Source organism: Triturus cristatus, chromosome 11 (genome assembly GCF_964204655.1).
Source record: "Triturus cristatus chromosome 11, aTriCri1.1, whole genome shotgun sequence".
Classification (NCBI taxonomy): domain Eukaryota; kingdom Metazoa; phylum Chordata; class Amphibia; order Caudata; family Salamandridae; genus Triturus; species Triturus cristatus.
In genome coordinates this window covers 633385394-633407930 of record NC_140594.1, presented here as the reverse complement: position 1 = coordinate 633407930, position 22537 = coordinate 633385394, and the positions used below count along the sequence as shown (strand labels likewise).

General features: G+C 41.1%; 2 protein-coding genes across 2 annotated transcripts in view; one reads left to right on the top strand and one right to left on the bottom strand.

The window, feature by feature from the left end:
* Positions 1-22537, bottom strand: part of LOC146785206 (claudin-15-like) — a 404144-nt gene that overhangs the window by 339196 nt on the left and 42411 nt on the right. The gene's annotated exons all lie outside the window — the stretch shown is intronic.
* PARL (presenilin associated rhomboid like) overlaps positions 1-22537 on the top strand; it is an 86570-nt gene that overhangs the window by 32779 nt on the left and 31254 nt on the right. Inside the window, exons 4-7 of the mRNA XM_085634109.1 lie at positions 9640-9780; positions 14690-14738; positions 17681-17776; positions 19113-19262. Coding sequence (XP_085490235.1) covers positions 9640-9780; positions 14690-14738; positions 17681-17776; positions 19113-19262 — 436 coding nt within the window. The remainder of the gene's footprint in view (positions 1-9639; positions 9781-14689; positions 14739-17680; positions 17777-19112; positions 19263-22537) is intronic.

Here is a 22537-nt window from a genome sequence, read left to right as displayed (position 1 = left end):
TATTTAATCTCTAAGCATATATTAAACATAAATTGCCAAAACCGTCATAACCTGAAAAATATTAATTAATAGCCATTGTTTGTATCCAACCCAGGACAAGGTGTGTCAATAGAAGGGCTTTGTGACAGAAGAATTAATAACACAGAATCAACATTACTTAAGGCAAAGCAGATTCCCAATGGTTACAGACCGCCCAACAAAGATTTGGTCTGTAGGAGGCTCTTTCATAATTTAAGGGAACCTTTAATCCAACCTTTTTTGGTGTATAAATACATGTGCATTTATAACGAGGCTTGGAAAGTTTGTGGCCGCCTCGAAATTACCATTTTGTGGCTGTTCCACACATTCTCAGTGCTCCCTCTCTTGGCCAACACCAGTAATTGCGAATTTCGCCTTACTTTTAATAGACTTAAAATTGCTGGAAAACCTTTATCCTGTCATATTTTCCACTTCCTTAAATATAAGTTATAAAATAACTGCAAGTACTAGTTCTTTCAATAGGATTTGCTACGTATTGTGAACATGGCCCTAGATTTTTACATCTCCTTTCAAAAAATGTTCATTTTCTTGAGGCCATCTATGCACTCAGATTGAGTACAGTTATTTTTCTGGGACTAACAACCATAATTACCAGCCCTTTTTTCTCTCATACTAGGATTATACTTGTTGTATAATGAGTAAATGTTTATTGACGGAGGACAAAAAATTTGCCAGCTTTTTTATCACATACAAATGAATGGCGAATGAATTATTTACATGATCACTTGTTGGTTCCTGAAAGACTTTGAATAAATCATGAGAGCAAAAAGATAAATAGCCACATTTTTAGAAAGGTTGTGTAGAAAAGGCAGAGCATTTCCAGTGTAACTAGTGGTCACTTAAGTCCACCCTCCAGAAGTAAAACTCAGATTTGCCCATGTCTGCAGGAGGGCTATCATAGCAGTGCAAGGTTTTTGTCATGAAATGGCATAGCAGTTTGTGGTCTAGAGCGATGGAGGGAGATAATTTGAGATCGAGAAGAAAGGAAAGATAATGGGTATTATAATATGTTGGGTGTGTAAAGAAAGGGAAGAGGTGGGAATATTTAAATAGATGTTTAGATCGAAAATGATGGGACTTCCCAAAAGACATGTTTGGGGAGATTAAAAATTGACCTGAATGAAAAAGTGAACATGATTACGTTAGTGCAAGAGAGTGGTTTACAAAAGGGCAGTGTAAAATGTCCTTGTTTTCAACACGGAAAACTAAGATTCTAGTAAGGAGAATAATTATACATTTTCTTTCTTTATTCTTCTCAGCAGGCAACAATAAAATTAATCAAACTACATTTCTCAGAGAAGTCCAGAAATGTAGGAAAAAACGTTGTCTATCTTTATCCAGTCAACAGTCGAGAGCAAATCTTAAATCCTATGAGAATTCACAGTTCTACTTTATTTTTGTGTAGAATTCATCCAGCCAAGAAGCAGATAACGTCATTGTTCCTTCTTCCATCATTCGTGCTTCGGTTCCATGCCAAATAAACCGATATAAAAAAGCCTTTACATACTCCATAGAGCCTGCAAGATCTACACAATAAGCATTACATCAGTGATTGTTGATCGCCGAAACCATTTCAACCATAAAGAGCAATGCATATCAAACGTATGCAAAAATCATAATTTTATTTCTTTGTTGCTCCCAACAAAAAATAATCTCAAACGCCCAGGTGGGAAGTCGAATTCCGCCTTTGCTGTTGCGTGATCCTATTCACGCACCTGTTCCCTTACGATTTCGTACCTTTTAGGACGAAAGATTCTTTTATCTTCTTATGCTAGTTTGAAGCTTTTTCAGATACAAAGAGGCTACATCAATCATCGGTTTAAAGTAAAACTTCCGACCGGTTTTAATCCATCAACCAATCCTCCAACCTCATTATGTCCTCCACTCTTCCCCAACCAGCAAAGCATTCGACGCCATCGCTACCCTCATTAATGCGCCTCAAACTGGATATGTTAGCCCCGCTTCCTGCGTAATACCTTATCTGCCTGAACCCTTCCAAGCAAACTCTCCCTCAAATCTGGATAAGTCATAAGATTGTGATATGCTACTACCATGTAGTACACTAGAATGCAAGTCATTACAACACATTATGTACATGCAGAGTCACTACTTAGGATAGACTATCACAATGCAGCACTGCAGGCAGATTTAGTGATTTTTTTTGTTGTTGATTTTTTTTGGGAGGGGTGTATGCATAATATATATCAGTGGTGGTCACTATTGTGGTTTAGCTGCACTTTCCATTAAAAAGGCATTTTTTGATTTGCGTATAACTTTTCACCCTTTAGACCGATTTTCAAGAAATGTGGCAGTTTACTAGCTCATTCAGTTAAGCTCCAGCATGGTAATCCGTTCACTGCTGGAAATACGTAAGAGGTTGGAAAGATTAATTGTTTTATCATTTTTGCTTCTATAGGAAATTTTGCTCACTTCTGCAACCCACATCGCTAAACAGATGTACATCAAACATAGAATAAAACTATAACTTTAGTCCGAAAGTGTGCTTTTATTGAGTCTAGACCGGAATAAATTAAGTTAAAAACCACTCAATGTACATCATATAAAGGACTTCTAACGGTACATTCGTCAAACACAGCCACCTGGATTATTAAAATAATAAGATGGACTATGACACAAGCAAGTAAGATCATAAAAACCGATCATGGCTGCTTTTAAACCATAAAAGGTAAGGCTCGGTCGATGGCGCGGTTTTCAATAAAGAATGCCTACGGACACTGGGCTTCCTCAGCTCCACTTGTTCCCTGTCCAACCACCGCTTTTAAAAAAAGTTCTCCTTCACCCAACACGAGCTTGGGAAGGGCCTACAAATTTTCTCAGGGTTGGTAAATAGGTTATCCCTTCCCAAGCCCGTAAAGCATTCCCTGACATACGTAAGCCAAGGGGATACTATAACTGTGGTCCAGAGAGAGGCAATCACTTAAAATGTCCTTGCTTAAGGCTATTCCCTTCCTAAGCCACATTTTCATCCACCGTGATAGGGGGCGGTAAGACAACAAATCAGAAAGAAAAACCATCCTCAATTCTTTGTTGGCTATGAAGGGAGAGATGCTCTGCGGTAAAAATACTAATCATTTTAGGAAGATGTTTTCAACAATTTGGAGTTCCTCGTACTCAGTATAACCCCAGATCTCGCTGCCATAGGCCACCTTAGTGATACACTTGGCCTTATAAATCTGCAAAAGTGCCCTGATGGGTCTATTGCCCAGTCTAGAGTCATGGTTAGTTTGATTCATCAAGAGGGCACCGAGAAAAAGGGGTGGTCTCAAAATGAACTTTGAAGCATCAATGTTAGGTCAATGATAAGGCAAGAATGATAAGGCAAGAATTAAGGTATAGTCTCCCAAGTCATCACTCTGACAGGAGTATGTAGTTGTGTGACTTGGTTGCAGACTGTGGTAACACAGTTTATTATACTGGTTGCCACATCTGACCAAACATTGGTGAATGTCGCAAATTACTTTGACTGTAGACAAATATGCTCTGCATACTCCTGCCACCTAGTGTTTTCTGGAGTTGTGCAAGTTGCTTTTCATAGAAGTCTTTCGAGTCACAAGGGCGAGTGACTCCTCCCCTCAGTGGTAATTTGCATGGGCATTGACACTATTGTTAGATTGTTTTTTCTCTGCTTTCAGGTTTGGACGTGTGTTCCTCCGCTCTGTGTTTCAGTTCGATTCTCCGGTTCTTTTCTCCATCTTCAACAGTATTATCTTTTTCGCTTCTCCATCTGTGCCTATTACAAAAAAACTCCACCGGTTCGACTCCGTTCGACCGAAGCCACTTCAGAGCAGCGTCCTTCGGGGCCTCCCTTCCACATTGTTACCAGTCTTCCTGAAATTGCTCCACTGGTAGTGGAACGTACGCCCTTTCGGTTCTGCTCGTGTTGCAACGCGGAGTATCCTCTCACAGATCTTCAATCGTTGTGCAACTTGTGCTTGTCCCCCGAGCACAATGAAGCGCTCTGCACCACGTGCAAGTCATTCCTCTACAAAAAGACCCTTCGAATCTTGGAGCTTGTCGCCTCAAGATGTCTTACAGAGCCCCCGACGACACTCTTGACATATTGGAGGAGCAGACATCGGTCGACGAGGAAGGGTCCTTCTCCATCGATGAAAGTTCCGGCTCCAAGATGGAGGGTGACTTAGAAATATAGGACATTTCATCAGCTCAGCAACCTTTTGAGTACGGCTCCCCCTGCTCATGTCGACCAGCCCCCTCCCCCCCCCCCCCCCCCCCCCCCAAAAATGACACTTCTGGTCTCAGAATCCCAGGTCCCCAGGTCCCCAGGCCACCACTAGCCATGGTCGCCAATGAAAAACTGCTACCGGTGACCTGCTTTTGGGCTCAGCACCAAAAGCACATGCCAAGCCAAAATCATCTACTTCAGCTTCCTTGGACCGAGACCAGCAACAGGTCGATCTTCTGTGCCGAGCCAGCAGTCTCCATCATCTTCCTCGACAACGGGCACCCATTCCACTATGAAGCCGAAAGCTTTGTTGCAGAAAACATCAAAGCTGAGCTCCAAGCCCGGCCCCAAACCAAAGGTGGATCCCATCCTGCATAAGTTACATGAAAAATTGGGCACACACCTGAAGAAAACCCATATCCAGGCTGGTACTGGACAAATCCTTGCAACAGCTTCCTCTCCACCACCAACTAAAGAGAAGCTTACCTTTCAAGAGGCTTTGGACATGCCATTCCCTCCTAAGAGGAATACTATGGACAAGGCTAATAGCCCTCCACCCCTTCCACCTCCCCCACCACCTCCCACACTACCACACTCTCCTGCACCACCATCTTCTACAGAAGAGCCACTAGAATACTCACCACAAGGGTCTCCATAGTCAGATACTGGTTGGCATGGAGCGCACATGGGAGATGACCCCTGGGACATCTATGACACCCACCCCCCTGCTGACGCATATCCTGATATTTATCCTGCATGCCCTTTTCCACATGAAGTTGCTGCCTCTTACCAGGAGGTTATAGCAAGGGCTGCTGCATTTTATGATGTGGAACTCCATAAAGAGCCTTTAAAGGATGTCTTCCTCTTCAACACTGTTTCCACCACGCATAGGGCTGCCTAAATTAAAAGGCATGCTTAGGCATACTGATAACATAGTTAAAGATCCTGTTAGGGTTAGGGTTGTAACGCCTAGGGCAACACGCTTGGCTTAAAATCTCTGGGGTTAAACCTGAGACTCAACAAGCGGTGTTAAACATGCCCTTTGATAAGGAACATCTTTTTGGTCCTCAAGTGAACTCCACATAAAAAAAGATAGACAATGATACTGAGGCGGCCAAAGCTATAGGAGCCCTCCAAGCACCTGCTACTCATGTTTTTTTTTCATCAGGCAGGCTACCATCGAGCCTCAAAATCTACCTCTTCTGAGGCCTCCACCTCCCAATAAAAACAGCAAGGTCAGGGCTCCTGCTCAAAGGGCTACTATCCAGGCTCCTATAGAGGTAACCTGGCCTAGACATAAGGATGCCTTACCACCCCTCACCACTCCCCATGGTAAAGCAACACCCTCCACCAAGTGGTGACTACCCTTCCCTCCGAACACATAGTACCTGTCGGGGACAGAATTAACCATTTCCTACCCACATGGCAATCCCATCACATCAGACAAGGGGATATTAGCCATTATCCAGCGTGGCTATTGTCTGGAGCTCATTACCATACCACCCAACATTCCACCTTGCATTCACAGGCTATCACACCAGCATCAAACATTTCTCAAACAAGAAGTACAAGCTCTTCTCCTCAAACGTGCCTTGGAGCCCATCCCTCTTTAACATCAGGGTTCAGGTGTATACTCTGTACTTCCTAATCCCCAAAAAGGACAGGTCTTTAAGGCCAATCTTAGATCTCTGGCCCTTAAGCAAATGCTCCTATCAGAACACTTCCACATGGTTACCTTGCAGCATGTCATTCTGCCTCTTTAACAGGGCAACTTTATGGGTATGCTAGACCTAAAGGATGCCTACTTCCATTTTTTTTTTTTTTTTAAATATCTTTATTGGGTTTTGGTTGTATTGTTTCTTACAATCTTTGCTTTCCTACAATCTGCAGGATAATACAATATCATTTACATAAAAAAAATAGTGTGGATATTTGCTTATTGCAATCATACGGCATCCGTGAGTAGATTGTTGCTTCGTATTGTGAAGGCCCGGGTATTGCATGTCGCAACGCTCACCTCATAAATATAACAAATTGCAGATTATGCCACATCATGTTCTTCTGTTCAAAATGTTACAGCATTATTTCTAGCGAGTAGTGCAAATTGCTAGCATCATGTATCATCATTGTTTATTTTAAACAGCATGGTTATATACATCCTTCCCACCATCAGAAGACGTAGTGGAAATCTGTGTATAGTCGATTAGCACCCCTTTGACAATACTCCGCCATAATAAGGAAGGGAAGAGGATGGAGGTACACCAATAAGACATTTCCTTTCCAATAACCATCTCCTAACAATCTGTTTAAAACAGAAAAAAAAAGGCTGTCATTGAGTTAGAATTGTAATAGTCTTCGCTGGGTTGCGTGTAGGGCCGCGCGGTACTGCCTCCGCAGTGGGGGAGTGTATAGGAGCAAGACTCAAACTTGTGAAGATGTCTGAGGGGCAATGGAGTGTCAGAGTGTGTTCTGATAGACAAGGGAGGGGTATGTGGTCCACTATATCCAAGAACAGCTTTGTCACAGCTCCCGACGTGTGGTAAGTCTCTCTCGCTAATATCGCATCTCCCAGGCACCATGGCCGCAGGCATGCGTATTATGTGTTAACCTGGTGTGTGTCATCCGCGTCATCAGTGCTATCACCATTAAGTGTGGAAAGTATATTATCCCAGTGCTGCGCTATGGGGAATTTGCGTAGCCCTGCCGTTTCTCCCCTATGTAATGCCGTGCTCTCCGCTTGGGCCCAGTTCACAAGAGACCGTTTCCAGATGATCAGCGCAGGAGGGTCTGAATGTTCCCATCTCTTCGTAAGCAGGCGCTTCGCAACTATCAACCCCAAGTCCTTAAACTGTGACGTTACTTTGTTTTTCTTGGTTCTCGCGTAAATCCCCAGTATACAAAACTCCCAGGACAGTGACAAAACTGTGTCTGTGCAGAGCGCTAGGGATGTGGTGACCTTGCGCCAATAATCTTGGAGGAGGCCGCAAGACCACAGCATATGCCCACAGCGCGGGCACACCGAGGTGGCAATGTTAAAATATCTGTTAATTTTATCAGGGGAAAGATTAAAGGATGCCTACTTCCATGTACTAATACACACAGCTCTTCGCAAATACTTAAGATTTGTCATAAGATGCAAACATGACCAGTTCAAAGTTCTGCCAATCGAGGTAGCCAACGCACCTCGAGTGTTCACCAAATGCCTAGCAGTAGTCGCAGTTCATCTGCGCAGACTAAATGTCCACATATTCCCTTACCTGGATGACTGGCTCATCAAAGCCAGCACTCTTTATAAGTGTCAACAACACAGTCAGACCTGATTCTGTTGCGGAAAGAACTCTTCATCAATTAGTTGTCAAAAGACTGCTTATGTTCTACACTGGTGTAACTATAACTTTCAGAAACTCTAAACAACCTTTTATCGCCTTTTCACCACCACACAAAGGCAACCCTATATCAAAATCAGGCTTTGCCTGATGGATAGTAAAATGCATTCAAGTTCTGTATGCTAAGGCCAAAAGACCTTTCCCTGTTCCTCCCAGAGCACACTCTACTAAAAACAAAAGGGAGCAGCCATAACCCTTTTAGGAAAAATTCCCATAGCTGACATATGTAAGCAGCTACATGGTCCTCACCACACACTTTCACCAAACATTATTGTGTGTATGTTTTAGCATGCCAACAAGCCAATGTAGGACAGGCCGTGCTACGTACTGTTATTCGAACAACTGCAACACCCACAGGTTAGCCACCGCTTATAAGGAGGGACTGCTTTACAGTCTATGCAGAGCATGTTTATCTACAGCTACACATGCCATCGAAAGGAATTTGTTACTTACCTGGTAAGTATCTGTTGGTGGCATGTAATGCTGTAGATTCACATGTGCCCATCCTCCTCCCCATGCACCTTTGGCCATTGCAGTTCATTGAATTTACTAGTTTTCACTATATATTTAGTATGGTCATTGCATTACTTACACATACTTTACACTCCTTTCTCACCCGCCCATGGGAAAACAATATAACAATGGAGTCAGTGCCCATGCACATTACCAGAGGAGTCAGTCAACCTTGTGATCCAAAAGACTTCTTCGAAGAAAAGCAACTTGCACAGGTCCAGACCCAACGCTAGATGGCAGGAGTATGCAGAGCATGTGAATCTATAGCACTACATACCATGAACAGATGCTTACAGGATAAACACATTCCTTTCTCCCACTTCACTTCCATTAACTACTAAACTAGCATTGTTTTAATACCTAAAACATGCAGAAAAACATATTCATGTTTTATAGGCTATCCTAATATTATTCCCTATTTATAGACTGTGCTCACGTAGAAATAACCCTGCATCTTGTTCACTGTAGTGAGTAAGGGCAGCAAGTTTGTGTGATGGGAAAAGGAAACGTCTGCACAGTCTAAGATTATACAGCGGTTTCACCTTGTTTTGGCAAGGAAATGATAAGTGGGCACAAAATAGGAAATTAACTGCCAGTTACCCAAAACTTGTATAAACTATGTGTTAGGTGAGGTCTGTAAAGGAGCAGGCAATTTGAATAAGACAAGTGCATGTTCCTGGTCATGTCAGATAGTTTTTTCTTGTTTGTGGTTTGTCTTCATGTTAAGGATTTTCGTCCGATAGTGCAAGTGAACCTTGGAACAAGACTCCCACAGCAAGATTTCATATGTAGCAGGCTGAGGAGGACACACCGTTTTTCCCGAGGAAAGTGACAGTTCTCAGTATCTCTGCACCCTACAGCAAATCAGCAGTCTTGAAGAATACATGTTTGTAAAGTATCCGTGGTGGAAGGCGAAAGTCAGGGATTCTCTCAAAGGTTGTACAGATGGCACGTGGTTACATGTCCCGTAGAATCCTTTGGAATACCTCCCTGACCCTACATTTCAAGCCCAGTCATACTGGGAAGGATAAACCATTGAATTGCAAGGACCTTTAGATTGTTGGCAGCCCAGATTTGTCTGCCACCACTAGTCCTGCCAGTTTGACCAGACCATTCGGGAGGGCAGTGCTTGCTGATATCTGTCACTCCAAGCCACAATCAACCTTCATCTCCATTTAAGGGTTAACTTTTTGGGCGGAGGTGACCTTTAACCTGAGTGGAGGTACTTCTCTGTCACTGACCAGCCAGGAACCTTTTTCTCAATATATCCACATTGTATCCTACAGAGGTAAGTCATGAAAGGTTATTCCAGGATGTAGAGGTTATCTCCCAGGTGCCGAGGATCTCGCAGTGTGATGTGTTTTTCTTCTTTTCTATTGCTGTCCTATTTTTCTTTGCATATGTCTTTTCTCTTTGTCGTCTGGCTGCTTGACACACACTTTCTATGCTTTGTTTCCTCACACGAAACAGTTTTTTCATTTTTTCTTTTTCATCTAGTTTACAGGTTGTGCATTTGCTTCTGCTTCTATTTGGCAGTATGAAGCTCTGAAATTCAGAGTCCAGAGCTACTTTGATGAGGTACAGGCAGATTGGCTGGATAGCAGGAAGCCAAATAAAGAACTGGATTTCAGAAAACAGGTAATGAAATTTCAAACTAATTTCAGTAGCCCTGTGGACATTTATTCATCATTTTTAAGCATTTTAAGAATGTTAATGTATAGTTTGCTGTTCCTGTCCATCGTTAACCAGCCACACAGAGAACGCATCTTTGTCATGTGGGTCAGACAAAATGTTTGCAATTTCATCTTCTGTAATTCAGCCTGTAAAATTTCTAACCTCACCTTTAAAGGATACAAATCTCAGAGCGGCAAAAACAGCGTAGAAACATGCTTTACTGGAAATTGTGCACTATTCAGAGATCCTTCTGAAGATATTGCAGTGCTGTCATTAAAGTGGTAGTCATGAGAATGCTGATGTCCTGTGAAGAGCATGCAGTCTGAGAGAAAATTTGAATTTTGCTTGAATGCACAATATTTTTTTTAATTTTAGGCCGAATTTAGATTTACCCAGCTGTATTAATGTGAAAAAGTGCTTAAGCTGCTTGACTACTTGTATCAGTTGTAAATTAAGAAAAAAGTATATCATTTGACGATAATTGTCTCTGAACCAGTGTGGTAAAGGAAAAAAAAATATTGTACTAACTATAAAATGGCTCATATTTTTAGCAAACAAGTTTTGTGTTTCTTTAACAAATGCTAAACCGGGTAGCAGTAAAACTAATGACAACGTATCACTTCAAACACACTACATTAAGGATAACTGGAAGCACGTTTTTCAAATTTGTGAATCTTTGCACAGAACTTTGTTTTTTGAATTAAATTAGAAATATTCATGCATAGGGTTGTAGCCATCAGTAGTTCAAAAGATGCATTGACACCGGTGTGCCCGGGTGTGAGAAACCCACTAGAGTAAGTATTGTCTCTGCAATGGGTTAGGAAAGGATATTTTCTAAGATGCGTTGGGGACTGTGGCCCCAATTCTGTGCCACTGTTACAGCTGAGCGCATAATTTTCATTCTTGTTCTCTTCTGTTTTAGTCAAAGTGTGACCTGATAGACCCACTGTATTAGGTGTGGGCTCAGCAGCCCAATTTCACAAATGGTGGTATTGCTCAGATCCATGAGCACTTCAACAAAGTTTATGGTTGGTACACAGTGAAATGTGTGTGTGTAATGTGTTTCTTCTCTATATCTACAGATTTGTAAAACTATGTCCCTAGTGTTTTCATGGAGTGTCTTGCCTCTCTACTATACAGATCCCAAAAAATGAACCACTTGTTATGTTAAAGGATTTTTATAAAGCGCACAACTCGCCCTGGGGCATCTAGGCGCTGACTGGGAGAACTAAGCTGAGGGGTAGAAGGAGACTAGCTCCGAGAGAGATTACATTAAAACAGGAAAGTTTTTAGATGTTTCCTAAAGGTGGTAAATGAAGGGATTTTACGAACCGCTATAGGAAGCTTGTTCCAGTAGCTCGGAGCTAAATATGAAAAAGCTCTGCCTCCCGTACGCGTGAGACAAATTCTGGGGACTTGAAGGAGGTCTAAGGAGCTGGATCTAAGTTTCCTATCTGGAGAATATTTAACAAATTTTTTCCGAAGGTAGAGAGGACCTCTTCCCCTCAGAGCGTTGTAGGTAAGGCAACAGATCTTGAAAAAGGATCTGTTTCTTATATTTAGCCAGTGCAGCTCTCTCAGCAGGGGGGTTCAAGCTAAGCCTGCAGGGCGGTTCAAAATCAGACGTGCTGCTGTGTTCTGAATCACCTGTAGTTTCGCCAGATGAATTTGTCCCACTTCAGCCAGCAAGGCATTCCCATAGTCTAGACGGCTAATAACCATCGCCTGGACAAGGGTTCTGCGCTGAGAGGTAGGCAAGTAGGGAAAGATTTTCCTAAGCAGCCTTAAGCCATAATAACAAGAGCTAGTTGTCGCCGCTACCTGATCTTTCATGGTCAGGGCCTGATCCAGTTGTAGACCGAGATTTTTTACAGACTGTTTAGGAGTGGGGGGTGACCCAATTGACTAGGCCACCAGTTGTCCGACCAGCTATTTTTGGCTTTGCCTAACCGCATAACCTCTGTTTTTCCTGGATTGAGCTGGAGGCAATTACTTGTCATCCAGTCAAAGATGGTAAGCATTCCGGAGGCAAAACGGAGTTTGTCGAGTACTGGGTTAGGTCCAATGGTATATATAAGTTGGGTATCGTCGGCATATGCGATAATTTCAAAACCCAGCTGCTCGACTATTTGTGCCAAAGGAGCCATATATAGATTGAAAAGGGTAGGGCTCAGGCACGAGCCTTGCGGAACTCCCCTATCCAACAGCATTTTGCCTGAGGCATACGGTCCCAACATAACAGTTTGGGTTCTACCAGACAGATACTGTTTTAGCCATTTCAGGGCTGTCCCTTTAATGCCACAATCCTGGAGTCTCTCCAACAGCTTCGAGTGTGAAATTGTATCAAACGCTGCGGAGAGATCAAGGAGGATCAGAATGGCTGAGCCTCCCCTGTCGACAGTTAGTCTAAGTGCGTCTGTTACCGCCAACACTGCGGTTTCTGTACTAAAGCCTGGTCGAAAGCTAGACTGTGAGGGATCTAGAATGTGATTTTCCTCCAGATACAAACTTAGCTGTCGGTTGATGGAACTTTCCAGTATTTTTCCTAGCAATGGTAACAGGGAAATGTGGCGATAGTTACCTAGGACCAAAGGGTCTGCAGATGCTTTTTTCAGTATGGGCGAACAACTGCCTCTTTCCAGGCGGCCGGAATGGTACCCGAGAGGATGGAATGATTGAATATGTCTCGCGGAGGCACAGATCAGTGCCAGTGAAGCCATGATTTTGGGTGGGCAAATATCCAACGGTGATCCTGATTTGGCCCCCGTGAGGTCTTTAATGACCTCCTCTGCTGTGACTAATTCAAAACAATTTAAGGAACACGCTGCCATCTTATTTTGTTCCTGGGGTATTTGAGAAGAAGCCACAGGAGAATTTGTAGAGGGAGGAAAATTGGCATAAATATTTAGTATCTTTTCACAAAAATAGAAGGCCAGGGAATCACATAGCTCCTGGGATTCCTGGGGCATCTGTCTGCAGGCTTTAGGGGAGACAGTCCCGGACAATACTAAACAGTGTTTTCTGAGAATTACTTGCATTGTCAATATGGCTGATAATAAATTGTTGTCTAGCGGCTTTTAAGTTCAGGTGGTAATTAGACAATGCCTTCTTAGACAGAACCCTATTTTCCTCGGTCTTGTCGGTACGCCATCGCCTTTCCAGACGCCGACAGCTGGCCCTTTCTAGCTTCAATTCCCCTGAATACCAGGGGGTCGAAGCTCTTCGAGTGGCAGGATTCATTTGTTTATTAGGTATAACTGCGTCGAAAGCTACTTCCAACGCAGTATTAAGTCTCCCATTGTTTGGTCACAGCCATAGTATAACCTGATTGATCAAGGGAAAAAACCTCTTTAAATGCCACAGGGGTGAGATTACACCACATCCTTCGTTGGTCTTGGGGTTGTTTGAGGGGACGCTTTACACAATTTTCGACCAAGAGTGATATGTGGATCGTAATCATATAATGGTCTGTCCAAAAAAGAGGGTCTGGGAGATCACATTGAATCCGGTCAGAGTTAGAAAATACAAGGTCCAATAGATGTCCAGCATTGTGGGTAGGACCTATAATTTTTTGAGTAAGGCCTATAAATTTAAGGGAGGCAAATAGTTTAATTACATCTGGGTCATCCACTTTTTCCCCATGGAAATTAAAGTCTCCCAACGGGAGAAAGGTATTTGCTGCCAATACATGGAGAGCAAGGTGTTCCACTAACATATCTGCAAATTTCGTTTTTAAACCTGGGGGCCGATATACTAAGGCTCCATACCAGGTCTCAGAAGGGGAAACAGCGACTTTAAAAATCCCAAGTTCTATGCAGTCATTGCAAACCGAGAAAACCCATTTCACCTCTAGGTCTTTTTTAAAGGCAATGGCAATTCCTCCTCCTTTTTTAATTATCCCGGTCCAGGTGAATACATTTATATTTCTCTGGAATCGCCAGAGTAATCATGGCATGGTTAGTGGGGGCCAGCCATGTTTCTGTAAAGAAACACAAGGTGGGGTCATTCTAACTAGTTTTGCTATGCGGACAGTCTGATAATGGGCATAATACATTTTAATTAAAAAAAAACTCAAGTTAACATCATAAAACCAATTCCTATTTGTCAGATGAAAAATTTGAAGCTCAAAGCGATAGTATTATAAAACGATTTCCTCGAAATGAAAACCAAAAGAGAGGGACTGTGAGTTTTCCTTATTAGGGTCAATGTAAGGTAAATGATAAGCATACAGCGACATGATGCTTCCCCCTAATGATGTCTGCTTCTACAAAATTAATCTTGTAAATGTTTATTCACGTGAACAGGATAGGATGCATGTTTTTGACTGCCTCTTCAGATTTCATCTGCTGCCTTCTTGATTGACTTGTTGGTACCTCAAACAGCAACAACCCATGTGCCATGCACATATGGGTGCATAAGATGGCATGCCAGCTCGAACCAGGAATCCTTCATGGACAACATGCTGCGGCAGCTCATAGCCACTTCCTAGAATTCATTGAGTTTATTTTAAGTCCCCAGACACAAGCCAAATTAATAGCCAATCAGAATTAGATAGCTGTCAATATGCAAAACTTTGGAGTAAGGAGCTTTCCACAACTGTTCTAGCAAATGATCTGTTGTTCAATCACACGTTTTCAGAACGCACCAAGTTTTTTTTTAGCATTTCCTACATCGTTGGTTGTGGACAAGCTCTTAGCATGTAAATCAGAGGTAGTCTGTCTTAGAAAGAGAACTGTTATGTAGATTTGTATACTGAGTGTGTAAAATTGATTGCTGTATTTATTTCACTCCACTAAAACCAACTACAAAATTAATTTTGAAACTAGATCATCTTGCATGTATATATTGATTAATGATTGTTCTGCATTTGTAGGTGAACAAGTGGTGGAACAGCCTGACTGAAGGGCAACAGACAGTGGCAGGTTTGTTTAAACTTGCTGTGTTAAAGGATTGGCTCCTAACAAGTAACAACAAGTATTGCCTTTGGTTCTAAATTTATGATTAGGGCTTTGGTTCTACATTTATGATTAGGGTAACTTATAGCTGCAGGGAATTAGCATGTAGCTATACCTGTCCCCACAAACTCTTTCAACAATTTAAACATTACTCACAAATCATGGTTCTGTGTGAAATATTGCGTATATAGTTTTGTTGCTAAGATTTATACCACTACAGCTTATATGACTAGGATAGAGCAGGAGAAGCCATTTTCTGAGAATGATTGCAAACCTGTCGTATACTAAACAATAATTCTCCTGAACGCACTGATCACATTGATTTCACACCATATTTTAAAAAGTACCTGGGTTGCCTTGTCTGATTGTGTCCGATCTGGTTCAGATATATATTGATATATTTGTGATTTTTATCCAGACTTTGACTACTCTTCCATTATTGTTATATTACTCTTAAGACATCACAAAGTATTTAGTACAACAGTCATAATTCTAGTTTCATGTTTACAAAGGCTGTCTTCCACTTGGAATACCATAGATGCAACCTGCCCCCCCTTTGCTGAGCAAACACAGAAAACTATTGGTTAGATACAACCCAAATTCCACAGTGGCACTCATTGTCTCTCCCTGTACTGTAAACCTTCCTCTAAAAGACACACTGTCATTTGTGGATGTTTACAACATTAATGTTTTCTGGAAAAAAAGGACGAGACTGAGGTACCTGAGCCTAAAGACTTTCACAGGAAGGTCCTCTTTTTATACTCTCCTCAAATATGTATCCGATTGCTTCAGGAGATGAGTGAGTAGACGTTTATTGCACACATATAGAGGCAACAGTTTTTTGGTAGTGAGTTTGTTCAGACTTCCACTTCATTCATTCTTGGCTCATTTGAACCATTCTCCATTCCTGTGAAATGGATTCTATTGTTCTTGTTCATATTACTTTTTCATGAGTTATGTAGAGAAAGTGCATGCACTGATCTATTTCATGGCAACCAATGTATTAAACATTTTAAGAACCTCATAGGTTCTTGAAATTAATAAACCTGACCTTAAATTAATGTCCCAAAATGTTACTCGTCCAGTCATGCAGTCTCATCAAGCATTCTGGTTATGTGCATTAGGATCGGAAAATAATGCACTCCTTTCTTCATCCTCAAACAGATGGTAAAAAGGCGTGTAGAGGCTTATGCTTGGTTAGGGCCCAGTGAAAGATGAGAAGTGCTCTAGCAAAAGACCAGTTTAGCAGCACTACACCTTTATTTTCTAATAACCTTTACCTGCTCAGCACTGAGGACTTTTCAGATATGTCACTTTTATTGTCCAGAGAGTTGGAGTTGAAAGTTGAAGGTTCCCATTCACAAACCTATCTTCTAAAGATCGGTGTTGTTCAACCGGCCCACCGCTTCAGAGGGCTGTTAGTTTAATATAATTCTTAAAGAAAGACTTTTAGAACCAGATGTCTTTTACTGACTACGCTGATAGGTCCTGTGGTGTTTTTTTCTGTTTATTTGTCCTTATTGTCCCAGAGCTTAACATATTGTTCCCAGTACAGTCCTAGTTGCTGATCATTTTCATACTTTGGCAATATCCCTGTCTGGAAATTGTTTCTGATTAACAAGGATTTGCTATAGGAATGCCTCGAGACATAAGCTATACAATTCCCTTAGCTATATTCTTTTGGATTATTTGTTGTAGTATTGACCTATTCTTAACTTTTGCAATGTGAAATTCAACGATGCACACTAAGCTCCAATTAATGTACAAGGCAAAGTGGAAGAAACCTAGAAAGGCACTAGGCATTGTTCCGAGCTTGTCACCAGACTCCATTTGCAAGACCACTCACCCCGACCCTGGCAAAGAGATGGGTCGTACTGAGTTTTATTTGTTCCTTTTCCCACATACCAGGTATTTGATCCAAATGTGCCCTAAATTGTATCCTTGTTGAAAATATAATTTTCATCCAAGGGCCCAGCTATTCCAAATTAAGTAAAAAAATTAAACCTGAATAAATACCTTTCTGGTTACCTTCAAGGGAATGTATTTCTCTTATCTCAAGAGTGAATCTGCTTTAAAGAATACTGTAGTCCAATTGACAGGCAGCTAGAGGAGCTCTGGTTCTAGGGAAAGCTCAAATTATTGGCTTCATGCTTTAGTGTAGTTCTCAGATGCAAAGATGAGAATGAAATAACCATTCCCTGGTCCATCTCATGAGATGTCCTTAATAACAACTAACTCCTCGGCTGTTGAGCAGCTCATGGCAGTCCCCATGCTCTGGTTGGAGAAGGACAGAAAGGTTATTACCTACTAGAATTGACAGCAAGTGTTTGCCTTAAGATCGTTTTCTCTTTTTAAAGAGAAAGTGGTTGAAAATTGTAGGGACAGTACCACTGTCATGCTCTTGCTAAAGAAGTGGATTAGGACCATGGTTCCACCTACTCCACCATCTGTCAATCTAATTCTGGCATCGCGAAGAGTCCAAGGTTTTTTGGCACTATGACCTTGTGCAATACGTATTTCCAATATATCATTATTGCACCCCAGCATGTTTGCCTGTGCTGGAAACCCATGTCATACGTCTCCTTACAAGGGCTCTACATGACTTTGTATGTTGCTCAGGAAGAGAGTGCTAAACCCAGACGGGTGATGGGAGTACACTCCATAAAAGTACTTCTTTTGACATAAGTGGCTACCACTCCATGGCTTCATGTAACTGTGCAAACTTGGATTCAGTCTTATAAAATACAGTCTTGTGACTTTTGTTGGATGTTTTACTCTTATCTTGCATCTTAACAACCGTTTTATATCCTCTGGTGTTGCGCTGTCCACAATACCTTTTTTCTTTAGACACCTTAGTAAAAATATCCATTAACAATGCATAAGTTAATTAGTTTGATTTTCTTTTACAGGCATCATAGCAGCAAATGTCGTAGTATTCTGTCTCTGGAAAGTGCCGTCCATGCAGCGCACAATGATTAAGTACTTCACTTCTAACCCAGCCTCCAGTAAGTAATTGCTTACTGGGTTTGTATATGCATACTGGATCTATTGTGGTGCATAGATTGTCAGAGTTTCTGCAAAAGTTAAATAATTTGATTTACTCAGGTGCAACAGTCTGACATGTAAAGGTCATTACTAACTACTTTTCAACATGTACCAGCACCTTAAATGTACAGTGACTGCTCAAGGGACTGTCTGTTTCTTGGTCTAATTGTTTTGGCTCTCTGAATGTAGGCCAGTCCCAGCTAGCCTTCTTGAATAGATCCTAAAGGTATCCTCCCCTGCCAATGCTAGATGGATTTTTTATGTAACATAAGTGTAGAGCGCCCCCAAAGAACGTGCCCTGAGTATCCCATGTGTCTGGTGCAAGAGTCTGCAACGTTGTAGAAGGTGGTGGTAACAAAGACCAGGGATTAGAATAGAATTACACCTGCTGCCAAAGTATTTCCCTTGCAAGGAATATCAGTTGCCAAGTTGTATCCGGTAGCAGTTGATCTGAAGGTCCTTCGTTTTGCAACGGTGCAGCTACTAAAGTGGAGTTTTTGTCATGTCTCTTCCACTCTCACCATGACTTCAGTAGACTTGTCAGCATCATATTTTGGTGGCATGTGGCTGGCACTGGTTTGAGAATGCGAAGGTTGCATTTTTGTGAGTAGTAGAAAAGGTACATGCTTGTAGGGTCTTTCCTCTTTGTGCCTTGAGTTCTTGCATGTTAAAAGACTGATTATGCCCCTAAAGATATCACATTGCAGAAGTGGAGGGTTGTGGGGGATGTAGTTCCTAGGGCAGAAGGCAAGGTGGTGGCTGACAAAGTCCTTTTTTTGGCGTTCCTGGCCTGGCTGCAGAGGCCAGTGATTGCTAACGTGCCATCCCATAGTGGCATTAAGCAGCTGAATTTCTTTAGAATATTGTTTTCTCTTTGGCAGTTAAAGTGGTTGCTTCTACTTCTAGTAGTGGAATTGGTCATCTCAATACAGTTATTTCATGCCTTCCTCAAACTAGCAGTTGTTTATTTGAAATAGGGATAGATACAGGGACACTAAATTTCTTGGGTGTGGGAGAGATGACTCCTGCTTTTGGGGTTCCTCCTATGGAACCAAATTCAGTGCTTCTTGAGATTGATAACCATGTCCAATCCAGATGACTCCACACTACTCACTCTGTCCTCCAAAATTGTTAAACAAGGGATGTTTTGGAGATTAAACATTTCATACACGTTGCTCCTTTAGTTCATTCCGGAACTTTAAATTCTAGAATAATTTACTTGCTAACTTTGATTGCCTCCTATTCTAAAAGCCTTGCAATATCATGTAAGCTAATTTTTTGTTTTCTATCTTGTAGAAACTATTTGCCTACCAATGATTCTGTCAACATTCAGTCATTTCTCCCTGTTTCACATGGCAGCGAATATGTATGTGTTGTGGAGTTTTTCTTCAAGTATAGTATCCATATTGGGAAGTGAGCAGTTCATGGCAGTTTATTTGTCAGCAGGTAAGAAAGCGTTTTTTTGTTTGTTTTTTAAGCACATAGCGTGCATAATATACATTTGTAATGTCATTCTATTACATTAAATGCATGTACGTGTGGCACAGTATTGTTCTCATTGAGTTTTGAAATTGGTAATGTTAACAAAGCGCATCATGACTCTTTACAGGACTTGAAGATATTAAGTAATCTATTTGTTTAAGAAATCATACTTTCTTATTTCAAAATAGTTTGTTTTGCATGACATTTTCATACTGATTAACATCATTTGTTTTACATTGATTCCCTGGCAAGAGAATGTCATCTACTGTAGAACATCCATTGATTTCTGCTTTACTGTGGTAAAATGCGGACCAGGATTCATTCTGAAAACATTTATTACTTCCTCTTCAGGAAGTTTCAACCTTCTTTCGAGAATTTTCTATTTGTTTATTGTCATAACTTTTCAAAGCAATATAAACTTAGAGAAACTGAGAGAAGCAGGACCACAATATATACAAGTGATTAAAATACAATAATGAAATGTATGTGGGAAACAAAAAAATTAGAACCCAATCTGAAGCAGCCATTCAGCCTGATAGATTTAAAGTGGCTTGCTATGCTTTCCATTCAGTATTGCGTCTACGCCTGTTATGACAACAAATGGATAATATTTTTTTAAGTAATTGTAATGCGTATAAATCCTTATTTCAGTGGTAGATTGATGTGCCAAGCTGATTAGTTTACACTTTTTTCATAGTTAGTCTAGCCATTGCTAAATGGTAGGATCAAAAGGTTGGAGATTTATAGAAATCTTAAAATCCCATCCCAAAATATTATATGTCTTAATTTGGGCCCGGCGTTCCTTATGAATGTTCATCGATGTCTGGGAAATCTACTTCCAGAAAGTATTCAGTGAGTTACAGGTAGCCAGCATATGGAGAATAGTTGCCTGCTTGCTTACATTCAGGGCAAGACAGCTGTTCTGTTCCAAAGTACACTATTTGGCCATTATCTCAGGAAATGCATATATTCTGCTAAAGTATTGTATCTAGAGGTTAGTGGGTTTCAAGTGCTGACACAGATTGCAGATTTCAAAAAATGGTGTTTGAAGTTACTGGGTCCCTAGGTTCCTCTGACCTCTCACCGAGTAGTTCTAAGTGATTGGTGATGCATTACAAAGAGCAAAAAAGCGTAACCATTGTATTCTCCATCAGTAATTACTCCCAATGAATGACACCAGTTAGGACTCAAATGAAGATATTTGAAAGGAATTGTGCTTGGGGATCCAGAAACTAGATGGCAGATCTTCAAAAGTGGTAAAACTGTGGCTGTCAAAGAGTCCAGATGGCATGTCCATCTTATTTTTGGGAGACTTTGTGCTCTGTTACTATATGTCTGCCCTCTTACTTTGATTTCTTTCCTTTATTATCCTCAAGTAAACATCAGGCTTTTTCTGTTGCTTTGTCTTTTCCGTGTTGTTGGAGTAGCTAATGGAGAGCTTGCTCACTGCAGTTGCAAGGGAATATTTGTGAAGTGAATGTAGCATATACCTGCACCTTCTGCCTAGAAGAGTGGTCTAGAGCGGAAACCAGAATAGTTTGGATAGGGACTGGACAAGACCTCAAAGCTGGAGTGGGTGGGGATCTGAAGGATAGGCAGGAGCTAGTTAATGCATAAACAGGACAGCAGAAGCTAAAACTAAGGCGAAGCACATACACCTCACAAAAAGGGGAATAACATAAGCAAATGATATGTATAAGCCATAGTAACTGTTGACTAAATACCATAAAACATTGTTTGTATACTTTGTTGAAAATTATTTCTCTGTAATCAAAACATGTCGCAAAATGGCATCTAGAAGTTATTTTGACGAGTCTTGAGAGACATCCAGCAGCTTATAGGGTAGAAGTGAGTCTCTGTGATGGAGGCACCAATCTTTGTAACTTTGCAGCACCAGCAGAACCTATCTAAATAAGTATCTTAAAACAAGTACAATTGAGGACAGAGCGTTTGCAGCAAGCTCAACAGGATACAGAGGCTAGGTTTAAGCATATTTATCGCCCCTGAATAAAAGTTTGATGTTACTGGTGGGGTACCAATTCTGTACGCTTAATTACAGTGCTGTAGCTACCTGCCACTTTGGTGCAATTATTTGGCAAACTCAAAATTGGAGATAACTTTGTGAACAGTGAATTTTGCTGTGGTATTACGCATGGTAATTCCTGTTCCAGAGGCTTTACAAGGACAGGTGGGTTTCATAGGATTATATAGCTAGCAACTCATCAGTGGTATGCAGAGCCTAAGTTGGAATGACACATGTTGCAAGTAGTTTGTCCTCTTCTGTCCTTGTTGGTGTGGTTCCTTTTGTTGCCCCTTGGGTCTAGCTAATTCAGTGGTCATATTTAAATACCGATCATTGGTAATTTATTGGATAGCACATCATGCATCCATGATAATATTTATTTTTTGTTTAAAAAATAACTTGCAGAGCACACAACTGAAACAGAACTTTCATTCAGTCTTTGATTTTAGATAGGTGTTATTATCCAACCAACTCAAGAATGAAAGCTGAGGCACCTATAATTTGGTTAGAGCCACACGGTACCCCACTCCTTCTGTCTCTCGGTCTTACAATGGGTACACCACTTACTGATCATAGAACCAGCATACATGAGCATTCAAGCTGAGTAAATTGAAAAAAATGGCAAGTCATGATAGTGTTTGCCCTGACTGTCTCGCACTCTTCTTTTTCCTGGTTGTTCTGCATTATGGTATCACACTTGGTCAATGTTGTCTGTGGTGCATTATGAATTTTATGATATTACAGAAATTATTCAACTGCATAGCATTGACAAAATATATGACCACAATAGACCTGAAGGATGTACATTTTCACATCCCATAAACCCAAGAAGTGTCCACACTTTGCCTTCTCTTTTTCCTTCCTCTTTTTTTCTTAACCAAGGTCAAAATAGTGTCTTCCCTAACTTACATGTCATTTATTCCTTTCTCTTTTACCACTGTAGTTTTTATTAGGACCCTCTCCCTAGCTTTTGAATGCAGTTAAATGTGAAACCATTGTTTTCTGAGTGCTCCATCTTTTTAAGTTTGTAAAACACTTGGGATAATAATAGACAGTAAGATCTGTGTTTGTACAAAACTACTTGTAGAACTCACATAATTTGAAAAGAGATCAGGCTGATCCCAATAAGAAACTGAAGGAGGATCTGCATTCCCCACAGGATGGCGTCCCTCATTGAATGAATCACCAATTTTAACAAGTCGAGTCTTTGACACTA